The sequence below is a fragment of the Raphanus sativus genome, chromosome 3 (genome assembly GCF_000801105.2).
Source record: "Raphanus sativus cultivar WK10039 chromosome 3, ASM80110v3, whole genome shotgun sequence".
Classification (NCBI taxonomy): Eukaryota; Viridiplantae; Streptophyta; class Magnoliopsida; order Brassicales; family Brassicaceae; genus Raphanus; species Raphanus sativus.
Window position 1 is genome coordinate 6150675 of NC_079513.1, and position 21602 is coordinate 6172276.

General features: G+C 30.4%; 2 protein-coding genes across 2 annotated transcripts; both read left to right on the plus strand.

Moving 5' to 3' along the window:
- Positions 1–9047: 9047 nt before the first annotated feature.
- On the plus strand, positions 9048–10209 carry LOC108831271 (uncharacterized). The gene is made up of 3 exons (XM_018604828.2): positions 9048–9512; positions 9746–9867; positions 9971–10209. The coding sequence occupies exons 1-3, from the start codon at positions 9251–9253 to the stop codon at positions 10058–10060; spliced, it is 474 nt and encodes a 157-aa protein (XP_018460330.2). The 5' UTR covers positions 9048–9250; the 3' UTR covers positions 10061–10209.
- Positions 10210–17932: 7723 nt separating this feature from the next.
- Positions 17933–18535, plus strand: LOC108835596 (uncharacterized). Its single transcript, XM_057006235.1, has 2 exons — positions 17933–18289; positions 18347–18535. Exons 1-2 carry the CDS (start codon positions 17933–17935, stop codon positions 18533–18535), a joined length of 546 nt encoding a protein of 181 aa, XP_056862215.1.
- The last annotated feature ends 3067 nt before the right edge of the window (positions 18536–21602 follow it).

Here is a 21602-nt window from a genome sequence, read left to right on the forward strand (position 1 = left end):
AATAGAACCAATTTGTTAAAAAAAAATTAAAAGATTTTAATTTTAAAATTAAATGATTTAATGTACTTTCCAATAAGTACCCGACGGTTTATCGGGGTTATAGAATGTCTAAACCCTCTTCTCCAGGCTGGGCAAGCAAATCCTCCACTGTATATCTCTCGTATGGTGCAGAGGAAGGCACCCACAAATCTGGATGAACTATGGCCGATGGGGCAGGCTGATCCGGGGCAGCAGGTGAAGCTGCTGGGGGAGGCGGTGGAGGCATCTGAGAGGGAATCTGAGGTGCATGAGGAGGAGGGCTCCAAGAAACTTTCCGAGATGTCTGAGAGTCAGGAACAGCCTCGGAAGATGACATACGGCTAGAAGAAGATGTACCGTCACCAAAAAAGTCAGAATAAGTAGGTGCTGCAGATTTCTTCATAGGAGCCATCTAAAAATAAAATTACGATAAATTTCATTAAAAACCACAACACAATTGAATATTATTACATTACCTAAACTAATTCTCTAAACTAACCACCTAAACTAATTCCCTAGACTAACCACCTAAACTAATTTCCTAAACTAATAATTAAAAAAACAACTAAAGAGAGAGAGAGAGAGATATAGAGAGAGAGAGAGAGAGAGAGAGAGAATACTGAATATTCAATAGGTATTCCCAAAGATTATCGAATATACTAATTCCCAAAGAGGGGAGGATTTTGGGAGGAATGAAGAGGTATGGGAGGAATGAAGAGCAAGGCTCGTTCAGTGGCCTCGCGTATATATAAGAAAACCCTTTCCTCGTAAACTCGTCGTAATTTTACGAGGAAGTTACAAGGCCCGCGTTTTTTTATTTACGACGAAGTTACCAGGCCCGTGTTTTTTAATTTACGACGAAAGTACGAGGTAAGCCTTTTCTCGTTCACGATGAAGTTACCATGCCCGCTTTCTGTCATTTACGACGATTTTATGAGGAAACGTGGTTTTAAATCCATTTATGACGAAGTTACCAGGCCCGTGTTTTCATTTACAACGACTTTACTAGGAAACATATGAAACCCCAAAAATCAAATCCCTAAACCCCAAACTTACTCATCTATAACATCATCATCCTTTACACTTTCATCCTCTTTATCCAACTTAAAACCCTAAACTCCAATAAAAAATTAAACCCAAATAAATACATATTATATAAAACAACATTTGTTACACATACATTAAGTGTCTTAGTTAACTAATAAAAACAACATTTTTTACATATATTACATCATTCCGAATTTTTTGAGTTCTCATCAACATCAGCACAATGATCGTCGTCACTTCCCTCAAACTCGTCTTCACGTGCTTCATCTGTCGCATCTTCGGAAAGATCTTCGTATTGATGGTTATCTGGGTTGATCAGAAAGATTTCATCAGTTTGTTGATCAGGAACCTCAACTTCATTGATAGCGTCTTCTTCTTGTAATGGTGGTTCTTCTCTAACAACAATTCGTCCACGAGGTGTAATTTTGATAGTAGCCAACCAATTAATCCCAGAACTTTGAATGTGAGGGTATTGAAGATAGCTAACTTGGTCAGCCTAGGAAGCTAAGATGAAATGCTCGAATTTGTTGTATTTTCTCCCAGAATTAACATCCACAACACTAAATTTGTTAAGCCGAACACCTCGATTCTCAACGGGGTCAAACCACTCACATTTGAAGAGGACGCATTGTAGCTTCAATAACTATGCAAATTCCACTTCAATAATCTCTAGTAAGATCCCGTAAAAGTCCGTTTTGCCTTTCACACAAATTCCGTAGTTACTTATTCCCGATGTCTCACATACTCGTATGTATGAAAGGTAAAACCTCGTGTTAAGACATATGTGATGTGGTGACCTTTGCTACTGGACCCTGGACCAAATCGTGAAACCTTACAGGGTAATATGGATCGTCATAATCAACCTACAAAAACATCATCGTTAGAATTTTACATGAATTATAGTATAGTACCAAATCTTGCTTAATTTAAATCAAATCTAATACATGTGATTTTAACCACTTGACAAAGTGCTTATCTTTCTTTGCTTCCACTTCAGTTGCCGATATTCCTGGTATTGCTTCTTCAACTTGAGATACAAACATGCTGCAAATTAAAAAAATGTATCATATCGTATAATTAACAACAATAAAATTAATTAACATACACAATAATTTTACCTTTCAAACGAATGCGTCACTGCATCCTCACAGTTGAGAATAATACAAGTGTGGGCACTGTTCTTATCCTCTTCACTGGACCACCATACTTCTTTCAGTTTACCACCAAACCGTCCAATTTGACAGAAAATATCAGGAACACTGTCTACTGCATATGATGAAGGTACTCCACCATCATCATATCTTCTAGGAATTACTTTCCTCGTACGGAATGTTGAATCAAATTAGTATGATGTGAAGTTAGAAGTTTCTGCTGTCAAACTCCCATCAATAGTTGAACCTTCCACCCTTTCAAAATTTTTAGCTTTCCCCTTCAAATGTTTCATGTACCGCTAATATGGATAAATCAATCCATTGTGAACAGGTCCACGAAGTCATGCTTCGTACAGGAGGTGAACGACTAAATGCTGCATGACGTCAAAAAAATGATGGAAGAAATATCTTCTCTAGGTTGCACAATATGATGAGAATGTTCCCATGAATATGCCAGTTTCCTCCACGCTCCACAGTTTCCAGAGCTTCGTAATAATCAATTTCTGCTTCGATCTGTTGCCCTGTGAGATATGGAGGAGGACTGTCTCTGACAACTTTTTGGTACCTAAACAATGTCTTAATTATTTCTTCTATACGGATGGGAAATAGAAAGAAATCGACGATGACAATTAAACCAATAACTCTTCCTACCATTCTTCTATTAAAAAGCATATGTCCATCCACGACAAATTGGACAAGATAACCTTCCATGAGTTGTCCAGCCAGAAAACATCACATAAGCAGGAAAGTCACTTATCTTCCACAGTAGAACTGCCCGCATCGTAAATTTTTTTTCATGGAACAATCATATGTTCTCACCCCTTCTGACCACAACTCCTTTAGCTCTTGTATCAATGGTCAAAGAAAACCATCTAACGACCGTTTTGGATGCTTCGGCCCATGGATTAATATGGTCAAGAATAGAAATTCTTGTTCCATACACATGTCTGGGAGCAGGTTGTACGGCGTAAGAATGACAGATCACAAAGAATATTGTCTCCCAAACATTCCGAATGGACTAAATTCATCAGTGCTTAACCCAAGATAAGCATTCCAAATATTTCTAGCGAAATCTGGGTATATCTTGTTGAAATGTTTCCACGCTCTTGCATCTGATGGATGAGCAACCTCGGCATCCTTCTGGACATGTTCAACATGCCACCTCATCGATGCAGCAGTCCTCTCAGATTGATATAATCTTTTTAACTTGTCTTTAATTGGTAGGTATCACATCTTTTGGTACGGTCTGAATCGTGATTTCTTGCAGAATCGACAATCTTCCAGCTTTTCATCCTTCCAGTAGATCATGCAGTTGTCGATGCAAAAATCTATTATCTTCGAAGGCAACCCAAGACTATAAACCAATTTCTGAATCTCATAATAAGATTCAGCTGACACATTGTCTCGTGGCAAATACTCTTTAAAAAACTCCGCCCAAGCATCTATGCAATTCTCAGATAAATTATGATACGTTTTAATATTCATCATCCTAGCTGCTACAGAAAATTTAGAGAGACCTTCTCTACAATTAGTGTAGATTAGTTAATTTGCAGCATCTAGCTTTTCATAAAACCTTTTTGCATCCAAATTAGGTTCTTCTACATTTCCAGTTTCATGAGCTATTGTTGTAGTTGTTTCTAAAATGCATCAGTAATCATGTCTTGAATCCTATCATGATCTACCATCTGTTCTTCCTCATGGTAACTATTTTTATTATGCAACTGATTCGGTTCTTCATTATTACCAGCATCCTCAAAATGATTATTACTACTACTAGCTTCATTTCTATCATAACCCTCTCCATTTTGATAACAAATGTAGTAATATGGTGTAAATCCTCTATTTAAAGTGCTTCCATACAGTTTCACTAAGTACAAATTTTGAATTCTTGCATTTTCGACAAGGACAAAACATCTTACCGCTTTCATGTGTGATCAGTGTAGAGCCTGCGTGGTGAATGATGTCTCTAGCCCGCTCAGAAAGGCATCTGTCACCCAACCGGAAGAATCTTTATGTGAATACATCCAACTCCGTATCTCGTAGATATTATATCCATCAGCCATTTTTCTGATTTTTGTTTTTTTTTTGCTTTTCTAAAGATTTTTTTTCTTTAAATCCGTTGGTGTGTTTTTAGCATTGAGAAATGACATATATATATAGAAGATTTTTGAGTTTGGTAGGTGAAGGTATAACAAGGATTTTATAACGAAATGTTTTACAACGACTCTGTAATGATTTTAGTTAAGTAAAAGCACAATAGATACATGTTTCCACCAAGTATAACGGTAACACAATTCGTCATAAAACACTTGTAAAGTTACATGGCATTTACGACGAATGTTCTCATTTGATGTACTTTCATCGTAAAGTTACATTGATTTTACGACGAAAGCGTTTCGATGTAACTTTACATCCGGTTTACGACAAAACATTTTCTCGTCGTAACGTACTCGTAATTCTTCGTCGTTACAGTAGTGTTTTCTTGTAGTGGGTTCGGTTTGGCTAATTTGGTTGAAGAATTTTTTTCAACTGAAGTAAACCATAATTATTTGGTTTGAGTTAATTACGGTTTTGTTTGTATTCGGTTCGGTTTGTATTCGATTTGATTTGTGTTTTAATTCAGTTCAACTGGCTATCCCTAGTTTAGTTCTTTTAAGAAAATTTATGTTTTAAAATGCATGGTCACGAAATCATTATGTTGGTGACTGTGAAAAGATAAATAATGTAAACTAAATCCAATATAGAACTTCAACGAAAACTTTTAGAAAACACAAAAATATATAAGAACAAAATCAAATCAAAGTTAACTAAGTTAAAGTAAATAGAGAATTAAAAACATCTAGTATATTGTTTATTACTAATATATTTAATTCAGATAATAACAAAAGAAGATTGGTTTACCGGTTCAGTTAATTCGGCTCGATTCAGATTGGTTTCGGTTTGGTTCATTCGAGTTGAGAAAATCTTAAACCGAACATTTAATAATAAACTTTGGTATGTTTTGGATCAGTTTCGGTTTGGTTGGTTCGATTTGACTCGGTTTGGTTCGGACATTTTGTCCACCCCTACTATTTTGTATATCTCATTTACTTTTTTCACGCATGAAAGTATATATATAATTTCTTATTTTGGTGAGTTTATTCATTTAATTGTCTCTATTTATGTGTGGATATTATTCAATCATGTATTTTAGTAGAGTTTAACCTAAACACAATTACCATTATTCGAATGGTAGTTCTAAATTTATTTTAAAGCTCACTATTATTAGATAGAATACTTTAAATTTTATTTAAATTTTGTTTTTATTTTATAAATGATTTAAATTCAGTTTAAAATATAATGTTATTCAATTTTAAAATATTTTGTATTTTAATTGATTCCAAATCATCTATTTTATAATGTTATGAATTAATGATTGAAATCAAAATTTGAGACATACTGTAGTAACATTAAAATTTACCAACTCAAACTATCTTAAATTTTTAAATTTAGTAGACTAAAAATATTAATAATTGATTTAAATAATCAATTAACTATTTTATTAGTCATAGGAAGATTCTATTTTCTATAAACTAAGTTTTTAGTTTTAGATTATCTCATCTTATTTAGTGATTAAGTTTTATCTTCAAATATAAGTTTGTTCTCCCATTAAACTAAGAATTATTTCTAGTACCAATATATAGTCTTATTTAGTAGGCCTATTATTTAGATTAGTGTACAAAATAAATAAATTTCAAAACAAAAGAGCCAGTCTTTTTCCTTTGCACTCAGAGATTGAAGTTTTAATTTGGGCAATAGAATGTATGAGGAAATAGAAGCAGTATAATGTTACTTTTGCAACGGATTGTTCGCAGTTGATGAAGATGGTTTCGGAACCATATGAATGGCCAGCCTTTGCAAGTTATTTGGAAGATATACGAAGCTTGAGAAGAAGTTTCAATTCGTCGGAGGTGGTCCATATACCCAGGACAAAGAATACAAAGGCGGACTGTCTAGCACGCAGTGCAAGAAAACAATCGTCTTACGTAGTCCACATAGATTCGGATCCCCCAGTCTAGTTAACAGAGTCAATATGAATCTGTATTGTTGCTGACAAAAAAAAAATATTCAAAAATGACAAACTTATATCTGATATATTAAATAAAACTTTAAAAAGTATTATCATTAATTGTTTTCTAGATTATCTCATTAAAATCTGAAAAAATGAAATTGATGAAATAAAATAGGATTATTATTCATTTAAAATTATTATTTTAAAAATTAATGTTTTAGTTATAGTTATATAAACTTAACGTGTTAATGTAATAATGTGTAGAATTCATTTAAATCCGATGAACAAAAAAATATATTTTAAAGATACCTTAGGCAATCACTGGTGATGTGTCCCCAGCTGTTCCAATTGAGGAGAAGGGTGGGTCCTACATCTGCTTGCTGTGCCATCTTTCCCTTCTTTTTCGTCAACAATGATTAAAATGTTTGCAATGACATTGCGTGAAGTCGTGATTTTTTTTTGAAAAGGATATGTTAAATTCCTCTAAAATACACAATATCAGATAAATATTAATTTGCACAAAAGAAAAAAAAACCAGATAAATATTATTCCTTTTAATAAAAACATTGCTATAATATAAACTTAAAATTAAATATATATAAATGCCTTCTTATAAATAATGATGTATTTTATTTTGTCTGATATATAAAATAATGTATAATAAAATAAATAGCGTACTATATATTTTAAAATATGAAAATACATATTAATTTGAAAATGATACAAGAAAGATTAAGTAGAATAATATTTACAAACATATAATGTACTAATGATTGTAATACATATTAAACTATACTTTTCTGCTTCAAAACAATTATTATGTAAGAAAAACAATTATTATGTAAGATCTTTGTATCTTGTTTGTTGAATATTTCATTTAATTAATATTTAATAAACTTGATTAAGTTAATCTATTTTTTTTTGTATAAAAGTAGCATTAAATGTAGTTAATTCAACCAATAAAATATATATATCATTGAAAATAAAATAAAAATTTCTTAATTTCTTTTAACGCAAAAAGATTCTTAAATCTATACTATTAAAAGAGAAACATTCTAAAAAACCCTATACTATTCAACCAATAAAATATGCACCCTTTCATTTTTTTTTATCTAACCTATTATATATAATATAATTAGATATTGTAACTATATATCCCTCTTTATAGCAACCAAATAAAATCTTCCCACAATTAAATAAAACCTATTAGCATTTATTGACATTAGATGTTTTTTTTGTCAGCTATAATCAAAACCTTCGACATATAACCTTTTAAATATGTATATTTGGTATAAACCATTCTTTTTTTTTCATGTAACTTTCGACATATACCTGGAAGTATAAACCTTCGACATATAATCCGGAAGTATAAACCATTCTTTATATTACTAATGTTTCTATAAAATGTTTGTATCAAATATTGTTGGTATAAAATTAATATAAACCAACACAATACACCATAACAAGAATGTAGATATTCTATTTATCAGATTAACTTTATTAACTTTAACAGATTTTGAAACTCATTTAAAAGTTATCATATATCATCTGGTCATGTTATACTATGTCATCTTATATTATATAGTTCCAAATATTTATTAAAATAAATTTTATAAAAACATCTGTTAAAACAAAATAATAAATTTTACTTTAGTTTATTTTTATAAAAAATATTTATAATCAAATTTGTTATTCAAGCTAAGTTTAAAAATAGTTAAAAACTTACAAATTTATACTTTTAAATTAGCCAAGAAATGTCAAATAAATCTTAACTATCATCAGTTCAACAAATGTATTTTTTTATAAAATGTACACAACATATAATAATAGAAAATAGGTCTGGCCATATGGTCTTCGGATCGAGTACGGATTGGTTCATTTCGGATCCTAAAAATTTAGACATAAGTAGGTATTTGAATTTCTTTGGTTCAGTTCAGATTGCTCCTTTCGGATCCAGATCAATCCATAAATCAAATACCTATTAAATTCCTGTAATTTTTGAGTATGTAATGGGTCCGGATTGGTTTTGATATTTAGGATCCAAAAAGACTTGAAGTACCTTAAAACCCCAAAATACCAAAACACAAAAAATATAGGAATCTAAAAATATTAAAATACCAAAAGATCCAAATTTTTCCTTGAAATCTGATCCGAAAATTTGAAAAATATCCAATTTTTTCGAATACCCAAAACAGTTTTGAAAAAAAAAAGAATTACTCGAAACCCGAAACTAAAATCGAAAACCTTAACCCAAAACTTAAAAAGTATTTGTAATACCAATAACATATCTAAAATACCCAAATATATGTAATATGCACAAAATATTTCAGGTACCTAGGTACCCGATCATGTCTCAAGTAGGATTTTGACTAGGAAAGAGATCCAAACCGCACCTATATTTCCAAATCGACTAGTTTGGTTTTACGGGTTTGATAACATGTTCATGTTTAAAGAAAGCTACATAAAAGTATACAGAAAAATATTAAATAAACTAATTCATAAAATATATAATTTTAAATAAATTATCTTCTTCGACATAATATGTCTTTGTAACATAAAAATGTACAACAATTTCTTATTCAAAAATTTTGTTTACAATCCAAAGAAAAATCCGCGCTTTCAAGCGCGGATCAAAATCTAGTAAATACTTTTTTTTTTTAAATCTAGTAAATACTTAAAGTGAAACAGTTCCCAAAAAAGAAATGCGAAACAGAGGAAACAGTCATTTATTTATGTTGGGAGTGATGGTCGTCGTAAACCGGAATACTCATTTGGCCTGCGGTGACAGTAATTATTTGGACTCCACCGCCAAAGACCGCACTCATTCTCTCTCGTGATAGATTCTACCTTTTATAAAGACTGTTCCTTTTCACAATCTTCTCGTGTCTGTGCTTCAAGTTATCTTTTCATTTTCATAGTCTCAAACTCTGTTACCTCTTACTCTAAGTTAAAAGCTTTTTTCCTTCTCAATAGTTTAAAGAAGATGGGTAACTGTCAAGCGGTGGACACTGCCAGAATCGTGATACAACACCCAAATGGTAAAGAAGAAATGCTAAGTTGTCCAGTTTCTGCTAGTTATGTGATGAAGATGAATCCTGGCCATTGTGTTTCTCTTCTCATCTCCACCACCGCTCTCTCTGCCTCTTCCGGTCATGGAGGACCTCTTCGACTCACCAGGATTAAACTCCTCCGTCCCACAGAGACGCTTGTTCTTGGCCACGTCTACAGACTCATAACCACCAGAGGTACACTCCGGACTATATATAGTTGTATTCGATTTCATTTTCAACTCGATCTCATAATTGGAGTAGAACTTGCTCAAGTCTAAACTCAAAAATAAAATAAAAAATATAATGTATATGATTTCTGATTGAGGAGTTTTGTGAGAATGCATTGGTAGCCTGTCCAACATATGTAGTATGTTTATTTTTGGATGGGGTCTAATCTACAATTTGGAAACTTGTTGGCTGAATTTCAGAGGTTATGAAAGGCCTAATGGCAAAGAAATGTTCCAAGTCGAAGAAAGAAGGTAAGATGTCGGAAGATAAGGTAGAGATAGTGAAAGCATTTAGCTCTAATAAGCTTCACAATGAAGATCAGGTAATCTATGACTTAAGATTTTAATAATTTTAGTTATAGTTTGGTGAATTACTTCTTGGTGAGAATTGGTTTGAACTTAGATAAAAGCTGTCTGTCACTGCAGATGAAGAAGCAAGAGAAAGAAAGACCACTAAGAATCTCAAGATCATGGCAGCCTTCTCTTAAAAGCATTTCAGAAGGAGGTTCAAGCTGAAAAAATGTCTATAACGTTGGGAAACATTCAAGAGGAGCTTCGAAACTTGAGGATCTAGTTTGGAAAAATAGGAACGCTATTGACAAAAGCTAGTCCCTTGTAATCTGTGAAATTAAAGTGATGAAATTTGAAAGCAATCATTCTTTTTCTTTTGACCAAAGACTCTTGTTGAATGATTAAATAACAGTTTCGTCTGAGAGAGCGTTACAAGAAAAAAAAAAGAAAGCATCGAGCGTGCTTTGAGCTGATCATTTTTATTGCTTCGGCTTCAGAAACTTTCTCCTGGTTTCAATATATGTTATTTTATATAATTGTATTCAAAGTTCAATGTAAAAAGTTAATCAGTTAAATACAGATTAACAAAAAAATTAAACCAAAATCTAAAATATAATTCATCGTTGGTTATTTTCTTTCTTTATTTTAAATGTTAATTTAAAATTGTATTTAAAGCAAAACTACTTATAAACTGGAATGGAGGGAAAGGGAATAGATGTTATGAAAACAAAATTGTCTCAACTTTTTTTTTTTCATTTTATACACCTTTTATTATTTAACAATGATAAATCATATTTTAACAATAAAAATCATTGTGTATGTTGAATTTTATAATTTAAAATTACTAAAAATTGCATGAAATAATATAATTAAATTTAATACTTTATTAATATGTGTGAATTTTTTTAAAATATACTTATTTTGTTTTTATATGATGTTTTCAAAGATTTTTGTGTTTCAAAATATAAGTTAGCTTTAGATTTTTTTAAAAAATATTCAATCAATTACATTTTATAATTATTTATGATTGGCTGAATCAATTTTTAATATATATTTTATTGATGCTTTTTGAATAGAAATAAATTTATTAATTTTTTGTATGCATAATATATTATAATATGAAATGGAAGTATATTTTTGAAACAAAAAAGTAGTTTTTATAATTCTAAACATTTTCCAAACTGAATCGACCTGTAAAATGGTGCTTGTGTTAATAATTGCTTTTTCTTCGTTTCTTCGTTTACATGCTGACTATTTAATTCAGTTTCATAATATAGACGTTACAAAAGAAAATAGAAAGCTAAACCGGTTGTAAGAAAATGTCTTGTTGTATTTGAAGAGGCTACCCTTTGTATTCAAATATACACAATGTTGTTTTGAATATTATGTAAAACTACTTGAGAATACTTTCTACAACAAGTGCCACTAGTGCTTATAAGACAAAACATCTATTTTATTAAACAAGGAGTATTCATTAGACTTAACTTTTTATTCATCTGGTATTTTCATAAAATGTAAAAGATTTAATTATATTTCTAAGATTTTCATGAATGGTATTTTTGACAGATTTAGTTAGCATTTAAATTCTCTTGAATAATTAGTTACAAAACTAAATTGTATTGTCTGAATTAAAGTCATACTCCCTCTGTTTCTGAATAAGTGACATTTTAGAGTTGTGCACACGGATTAAGAAATCATTAAATTTTGCATATTTTCTATACAAAAACATCATTACTTATGTATCTCGACCAATAGAAAAATAAAATACAGAATAAAATTAATAAATTCTGCATTGAAATTCGAAAACGACACTTATTTTGCAACGAAAAAAAATTTCTACAACGACACTTAATATGAAACGGAGGGAGTATATTGTTTTATCTGAATTCGGCAGGGTAGAATTTTCGATGGTATGTTGTTTGAGATGATCAAAGAGACGATCACAAAGAGTTTTACCTAAAAACTTGTGAAAATATGGTGTTTTTGACAAGGACAATATAACTAGAGAAAACCTTAATCTTACCTAAAAGCTAAAGTTTAATACATTTTCAATTTCAGCCTCTTCTTTATATACTCAATTAAGTTTCTTTTTTACTCCTTTAGATCAGTCCAAACATATGCCAACTTCAACTCGGCTTATTTCAACTTGACTGGGCTTATTTCAACTCAAGTGAACCGAGTTATGTCAATTCGACGAACTTTGCCAAACGGATGTCATTCATTTGCAACAATAAGTTCACTCCAGTTCATTGTGAAATCCCGAACCTATCTAAATGAATTTGCAAGAACGAGTCTTTCAGAATAAAGAATTTGTAGCTTATCTTCCAAAGAAAGTTTGGTTTCCATCTCGGCGTGTACAAGATATCCAACCCGATTTGACATTGAATCCCAGAAATCTGGTTGTCAATGACCAATAGTTATATCCTTAACTGGACTCCAGTTAATGCGAAGAAGTGGAATGTTTTCCCCTGAAATTGTGCCGCCACCTTAGCTTTGTATCAAATTTCCCTTACTTTTTATTGATTTTTAGGGAAGTTTACTAAAAAGACATAAATTAATTGTGTTATTACTAGAATGACTCATATTTTTGAATATTATTAGAATATTTTTCTGGTCAAAATTATCCTTATCCATAGTTATAATAAAAAAAATATTACCAAAATATCCTTAACATTTGATCGACGGCATGTCTATTTTCAACAAAAAAAACTCTACTGAATAAATATGTTTATAAAATATGTATAGAAAAAGAATATACTGTAATGTCAGAATTTTTTAGAAACGTTAGATTTGTTTCTACGACAAAGTTAATTGTCTGACTTGAATAGAAAACAAAATTTTAAGAATATGTATGCCGAATGAGTTACCAAATTTGTTAGAAATGATGGATTTTTGTGGTTAACTTATTTTCTTATGTACCTACTTATTTTCTTATGTTAAACTTATTTTCTTACGGTAGACTTATATATCCGGCTTAAAACTATTGGTAGAATTTCTTGTGTGATGGCCGACTTTTTAGTTTATGTTGTGGCAGATATATTGTTGGAAATCTAGGTTTATGTAAACCAAACTTAACTTAATGTTCAATTTTGATTCAGTTTACATTAATTTCAAATTTGGCTTATTTTAGGTTAATTAAAATCAAAACTAGGTTTTTGTCTCCGATTTCCTGGAGAGTAATATTATACAAAGAAATATGCATTCTATTTCCAATATTTATAATTATTGAATAATAATAAGAATTATTAAAATTTAACTTTTAACTTCATATTTTAATAATTAAAAAATCCCATGTTTTTAAATCTCTTAATTAACTTCTTTTTCAATATATAATAAAAAGTATGATAATTTTATATGATTTACAAATCCTTAAAAATATACATTTATAAAATTATAAATAAATTTATGAACATTTAGAAATAATTTTTTATAAATTTAATATTTTTTTGTGGTTCATCTTGTTTACAACTCTTTAGTCACACTAGATATTTTGTCAGTGCACTATAAACTTTTTAGACATTTTTTGTTTTTTCATTTGATTTTTTAAAAACATTTTTTCTCCCAAAATCATGATGTTTAACAGAGAAAAAAAAACAATAACTCAAAAATTTATAGTTATATTTTATTTATATAAAATTCAATATATCATTTATATTTTGTATTTTATATTATGTATTTTATAACATTTTCTTGTATTTTTTGAAGTAGTTAATAATACCAAAATTAAAAATAACCAATCCATCATAATATCAGGGAAAGAATATCAATCATAACTCATATGATGCACTCAATCACTATAATGACTCCATCATATATTCTTCTTAATGATTATATGATCTTCATATTTATTGTTTGATTCATATAGTTCTACTATATAAAGCTATGTAACTCTTTCCATATCAATAACACAATTCATATATTTCTCATAAGTTATTATGGTATCAGAGCAGGTTATTTTGTGAGTTTTGATCCACCGATCAAACTCAAGATAAACATGTTTCCGTAGCTTTTATTTAGAATTTCACATTTTTGGTTTTCTTCTTCTTTTATTTCAAGTTTTCTTAATCTCTTGGTTCTCATTTGTTTTTTTTTTCTTTTTATCAAGCCAAAGTGCTCTTGTAGTGATTTATAAAGCCAACGTTCCATTTCTTCTGCATCTCTAGTCTAGGTGTGCACACATCTACTTTTTCCGCAACTACGGAGTTGATATGTGGTCAAGTCATTTATGACTCCATCAAGCTATATGCTTCCACACGACTAGTATAGTCGTCCGTGTCTAAATCAATCCAAGCTACAAGTCCGTCTCACCGTATGGTTCAAGCGCAAGGCTTCTTCTTATCTCCTATCATATTTTCTTAAAGATGTCAATCTCAAGCCGCTGCTTCCGCTATCTTGGCTTCATTACCCCCTTGAGCTTGAAGGGGCGTATCAGGGAAAGAGTATCAATCATAACTCATATGATGCACTCAATCACTATAATCACTCAATCATATATTCTTCTTAATGATTATATGATCTTCATATTTATTGTTTGACTCATATCTAATCTATTAAGACTGGAGTACATTTAGTACTTACCCCTTACTTTTGCACAGAAATTACAACTCAATGCCACTCCATCAAAATACTATAGTTTTACCATTTATCTATACTATTAAAACAGAAGACAGTTTATGAACCTGCTCCTGACTTTTTTAAGTAATTACAAAACATCCCATTTCATTTGCATTTTTAAATCAAATCCTTTAATTAAAAGCCCAACAAAGTCTTCATATAAATTGACAGCCCAACTTTTTGTTCTCTATCAATAAAACGAAATGGACTTTAAATTTTTAAATCAATGGCCTTCAATATTCAATAACCAAAATCCTGTAATTTTTAAATACACATGAACCAAAAAATATCAATAACCAAAATCGTTTTTTCAACTCATATATTATCGGGATATTTACTCAAAACAGATCATTGAATATTCTCTGTAATTGAATATTCTCTCTAATTGTTACCAACATAATATAGAAACAGAAATAAGATCTCCCGATTTTCCTAAATATTTACACCATATCTTTCCAATAAATCTTTCACATTATTAATTATTTAAAAATATTTATTAAATGAAACCTCAAAAAAAATTGAAATAACAAATGATTAAATCAACAAAATCATAATACGGTATAAATTATCTCACCTCTTTAAAAAAGAGTTCCATTTAAAATAAAACTAAATCACATAAACTGAATTTAATAAAATTATAGAATTTTTTTTGAAACGCACAAATGAATTTTTCAATACAGAGAATGTTGAAGATATAAAATATTTTATTTAAATTAGAAAAAAATCAGTGTAAAATAAGTTTAGCTTTGTGTTAAATGAATAAAATCATATTACGGGTTAGAATTATTTAGAGTCTTAAAAATTTTAATCATATTTAAAATAAAATAATAATTCATATAAGTAAATTTAAGATTAAGTTCATAAAAAGTTAAAATATATAATATATCAAAAATCATAATTTATTACGGAAAATAAATTTTCTAACAAAAAATATACCCGCCATTTTTAAACGCAGATCAAAATCTAGACTTGCAGAAGTTCTCACAATGGATATTAGACATTTTGAATATATTATATTTTCGAGTATCCATTTAAGAACCTGATTATGAATATAGTGGATCATATCAATAGCCATTATTAATCTAAATAATATTACAATTCATTTAGACTTTTATATAATTTGCAAGTAAATGTACAAATTAATTTTACTGAAAATAATTTTAAGTTTAATTTCTTAGTTTCCAATAAAAAAATTATTATTTCACAATACTAACATTTTGTATAGATGAAAACGAACATAAACCTAAAAAACAATTCCTAAAAAAATCATTAAGACACTTGATATACATTTTATGTTGAAACACATTTGTTACAAAAATAAATTTGTCAAAGGAAACATACCTGCCCTTTACAAAAATTGTATGTACCTTTTTTCAGCATTATTTGCAACCAATCAAAAATTATTATTTTGCAATTACATTAAAGAGTATTTAATATAATTCTGTTCTTAGCGTTTTTAAAAATTTTGTTTCCTAAATATTTGCACCATATCTTTTCAAAAAATCTTTCACATTATTAATTATTTGAAAGCATTTATTAAATAAAACCTCAAAATAAAATCAAGTTGAAATAACAAATGATTAAATCAACAAAATCATAATACGGATTTGAATTATCTCGACTCCTTAAAAATGGTTTCATTTAAAATAAAAACTAAATCACGTGAACTAAATTTAATAAAATTATAGAAAATATTTTGAAATGCACAAATGAATTTTTTAATACAAGAGTGTTGAAAATATAAAATATTTTATTTAAATTAAAAAAATCAGTGTAAATTAAATTTAACTTCGGTTTAAATAAATAAAATCATATTACGGGTTAGAATTATTTAGAGTCTTTTAAAATTTAGTCATATTGAAAATATCAAAATAAGTCATATAAGTAAATTTAAGATAAATTTCATAAAAAGTTAAAATATAGAATTTATCAAAAATCATAATTTTTATTACGTAAAATAATTCTCCAACAAAAAATATACTCGCCCTTTGTCAAAGAAAACATACCCGCCCTTTTGAAGGGCGGGTCAAAATCTAGTACTTCTACTATATAAAGCTATGTAACTCTTTCCATATCAATAACACAATTCATATATTTCTCATAAGTTATTACATGATGGATATCTTTAACATTTTTGGCATTGATTAAATGTAATTTAATGTTTAGCTAGATTATAAAAAGTATTTCTAAAATAAATGACACTTAATTTATTGTACTTCAATTTAGGAATGCATTAATAAAACAGAAAAGATAAACATTTAAATAGGCAGTTTAATAATTAATCAGTGATATGGAAACGTAAATAAGTTTGAAAACTAAAGGCTAATTTTAAATTGTAAATTACATAAATATAGAAGTTAGCGAAATTCTAGGCTACAGTTTCTATGTTTATAGGTATGTTAAGGATTTGATATTGATTATAGGTTTGGATACACTCAGCAAAGATATTTGTTAAGCTTATGAATTTTATTGATTTGGTTGGTTTAGAAAGATTAGATCATCGTTTGGTATAGTCGTATAGATGATTTAAATTTTATACATTTACATAAAATATATATGTATCTTGCTACTGTTATAGGTTACATTAATGTATCCATATGATGCTTTGCTTTCTGATAACGTGACTGAACATTGGAGTTTTGCAGGAATAATTATTCATAAGAGTATGATATGAAAGAAGATTTGAATTAATGATTTTTATCTTTAAAAAAAAACTAAAGTTATCATCTATCGCTATGTAAATAGGTCCATCAAACTAGAGATGAAGAATAAAAATGCAGGTTACAGTTATTAAAAACAGATTACTTTGAAGTCATCGGATTTATTACAGTGTAGGTGAAGAAGAAAGGTAAGCTTAAAGTGGTTATTATATCCATTTTCCTGAGACTTTTTACACTGCAATTTAATCAAAACAACAGATTACATTGAAGACTTGAAGTTATTGTTTCCATTTTTGTTTTTGGTGAAATTATAGTTAGGAGTATGCATTAATTAATCCAAAAAGACAACATTATTAAAAGGAAAGATTATTAGTAATTTCAGTGGCATAGAAATGTAAATAACAAAAGTTTGATAATAAGAATCATATATGGCTCTAAGGCGATTTGCGATTTGGTGGCCATTTGCGATTCGGAGGCGATTTGATGAAGTCGAGAGATTGATCTCTATCTTCTTGGTTCAACGGCGAATCGAAGAGGATTGGAGGGTGAACCCTATCTTCTCCTGTGGAAAGAGTCTTTGTGCTAATCATTGCAGAGCTTCTGGTCAGAGAGAGATCTTCTCTGCTGCAATTTGGATAAGCTTGGAAAATTTCCAAAATTCTCTTAGAGATCTTCGCAAATCTTTGGAAAATATCCTTTTTCCAAAAAATATTTGAAGGAGCTATGTATTTATCTAGGGTTCTGTGGGCCGCTGTTATTGACACCAGCACACAAATCTCTTTCTTCCGGAAATTGTCGAGCAAAACCTCTCTTCTTATTGCTAATGGACGCGAGTTTGGCTGAAGTGTTACAAGGGATGTCGCTTGGAGAAGACAAATCAATCATCATTCCGGAGGATGATGACTATTGTGCGATTGAACAAGGAGAAAGGAGCATCTTGGGGCGTCTTCTAAATCCATCTTGCCAGAACATGGGTAGAATGCTAAGGACAATGCCAAAGATTTGGAAGGTGTATGAACGAGTTAGAGGCATTGCGTTATCAAAGGAAAGGTTCCAATTCATCTTTGAACTTGAAATCGATATCGAGATGGTGCTGAGACAGGGGTTTTGGACTTTTGATGATTGGGGTATGGCCATGGAGAGATGGGTTGAAACACCACCGCCGAACTACTTACAAACGGCAAAGATCTGGATTCGATTGCACTACAACCTTCCAGTTAACTAACTCCGGTTGAAGACCATAGATGCAGTTGCTGATGGTATTGGTCATGTTAAGTTGATTGAGTTTGATCCTTCAAAGCCTCATCTTTTGGATTATGTAAGAGTCCAAGTGGTTTTGGATGTCAACCAACCTCTACGTGATAAGAAGTCCTTGACCCTACCTGGTGGTCGAATTGAGTATGTTGATGTGGAATATGAACAGTGAAGAAGAAGTGCTTCCATTGTTTCCGTTTATCTCATGAAAAACCGAAGTGCCCTCTGTTGCAAGGATTGCGATCTCAAGGCAAAGGTGTGGTGGTTAGGCAGAAGGAAACAGAGGTACACTCTTCGGGTGGGAGAGGACATCACAATGATCTTGTGGAGAAATTGATGCCTCTAATGGCGCCAACTATACCACCGGGTTTTAAACCATCTCCTAACATTGTCGCTCCAGAGGTCTTTGAGCAAATGCGAATCTATATGGATTGTGTGGATCCGGAGGAAAGAAGATTAAGAGAGGTGAAGATGAGGAAGACGCTGCAGGAGTTGTCTTCAGATCCTATTGCGCAGAGATCCTGTCTTCAGTTGGAAAGAGCTCCATTGGTTTCGTCGGCTATCAACACAGAGAAAGAAGAAAAGTTTAAACGTACTTTACATTTTAAAACAAAAGTTGAAACTTTTTATAGATATACAAATAATTTTTATAAAAAAGATACTTTTTATAGATTCGAATTATATGTTTTCAAATTTGAACTATTTTTTAAAACTTTTTTTAATTCCTTTTTTGAATTTTTATTTTAAAATTTTAATTTCTAATATATTTTTTGTTATAAAATTTAAAACTTCAATCTCAAAACTATACCCTTAACTCTTAACCATAAGGTATAAATTAGTTAACTTTACGGGTATAATTTATATATTTATCTCTTTAATTAAGAGAAAACTACCAAAATAATCCCGAACTTTAAAAAAAATGCCAAAAAAACTTCAAACTTGTATTTAAGCAATTTAAATTATCAACTTTTCAAATTTGGCCATTTTAATCTTACATTTATGTTGACTCAGCCATTTAGACTCAAATAAAGTCAACAGTTAACTTTTTATTAACCTCCGTTTAATTTAATATGATGCCGTTTCGAAAAATACTCATCGTCATCAAAAACCCCCAAATCGAGAATATCTCCAGACGCAAAAGAAAACCTAAATTCCCAATGACTTTATTTGCCTTAATTGAAGAAGAAAAGAACACATCAAACTCATGTTTTCGACAAACTAATAAGTTCAAACACACAATTTTATCTAACATTTGGTTCTGCATAGTACTGAAGTTTTGTCAGTTCTAGAGATAGAGCAGCAGGTTATGTATACTACAATTAACAAGCCTTAGGATCCAGCTGGTACTGCTATGGCCAAGACTCCATATAAAGACTCATATGCATTGAGATGGAGAGATACAGTGAGAGGGAATCAGACAGTGTTGCTGGTACATCAAAAGTTACAGATTATGTAGAAGTTACTTGTGTCTTTCCAAAACGTGAGTAACATATACATACAAATATTGCAGCGTGATCATGAGTAAAAAAAGAATGTTCTGCAACAATTTTAATCCTCGAGGAGTTTAAGAAGATAGAGCATTCACTTCACGGAGATCTTTCTAGTGTAGAAAAGAGGAAGAAACACAAACAAATGGTTAGCAAGCTGGATTTGTATATTCTAAGAACCAAGGAAGCGCCAAACAGTAAACAGAAGCTCATGTGTACAAGCAAAATTTTTATTTTTACAAAAACCATGTGGGTCATGTGACCCCCCTGACCAAGGGGTGGCTTCGCCACTGCTCATGTACAAGATTGTGTGAAGAACCAGAAGAAAAGAAAATTCCAAAGTCTTGGAGGTTAAGTTCAGAGGTTTGATCACAAGAAGCAGCAAAACAGGGGACAGAAACTTACTATGAGGTGGAGATTTCTCTGAGAACGTACTACTATGTTGGCGTAAAGTTTCTATGAGAATCACGTTAACATTGAGGTCAAGGTTTTTTTGGAAGGGGAGTATTTGATACAGGTAAAGCTACTGGACACGTCGCGGAACACGTCATGTGTGAGAGAGTAACAACTTGTTACATATAAAAACAGAGTAGTACGCTTCATTTTGGGAACATCAAGAATAGTTAGAAAGGTTTGCTAGTTCATCTCTGTCTCTCTGTAATTTTACAAGAAAGCTTTGTTCTCATTGTTGTTTTAGAATCTCTTCTTCAATTAAGATTTTTTACAAGTGAGATGAGAATCTGTGTTTCATGAACATTGATTCTGTAGGTCTATATACGGATGAACCGTATCACATCACCGATCCAAAAGTGAGACGAACACGACCAACTCGCTTGGTCTTACCCATCCTTACCTGGTGAAGCTTCGTCGCCAACAGAGAAATGATCGAAGATTATGGGTTTGATAATTTAGAGATTTAGGGATCAAGAAGCTTTACTTCTAACTCTGTTTCGTGTAAATTCAACAACATAGATTAACACTTAACAGACGTTTAATGTTTATTTAATGAAAGTTAACGGTTGACTTTGGTTGAGTTTAAATTGGCAGAGTCAACATAAATGTAAGATTAAAATGGCCAAATTTGAAAAGTTGACAATTTAAATTGCTTATATAAGAGTTTGAAAGTTTTTTTGGCATTTTTTTGAAAGTTCAAGGTTATTTTGGTGGTTTTCTCCTTTAATTAAACATTTTAGTCATTTTGATTCGAAAAGTTATATTTGTGACAAAAAAAATTAGAACTATCCTAGGATATTTCTCCATAAGGATTCACATGTATTAAAACAATATAAGTGATAACGACAAATTATTTTTCGATAAACCCAAAAGATCTGATAAACCATATAACATGTAAATAGATAGAATGTGTTTTGAATTATAGGTCCGAAATATTTTCAGACCAGATTCAAATATTTATGTGCTTAGCAATTTGGGCTAGGACGGACCGGGACAACCGGAATTGACTACTCTATGGTTTGAAAATCCAAGGCAATATGTAAATGATTTAATTATACATAAAAATATGATCGAAACCCTAAATTTCATATTTTCTATAATAATGTAAAAGATGGCAAAATATAAAATAATGTACAAAAATATGTAAAATATGATAAAACATAGAAGAAGAAAAAGCACTAATATGATTCGACAACTATAAAAACACCATTAATGGTTGAAAAGTTCTATTAACATGTGAAGAACAAGCATTACTATTATTCGAAAACTGTGAATACTCTCTCTCTCTCTCTCTCTCTC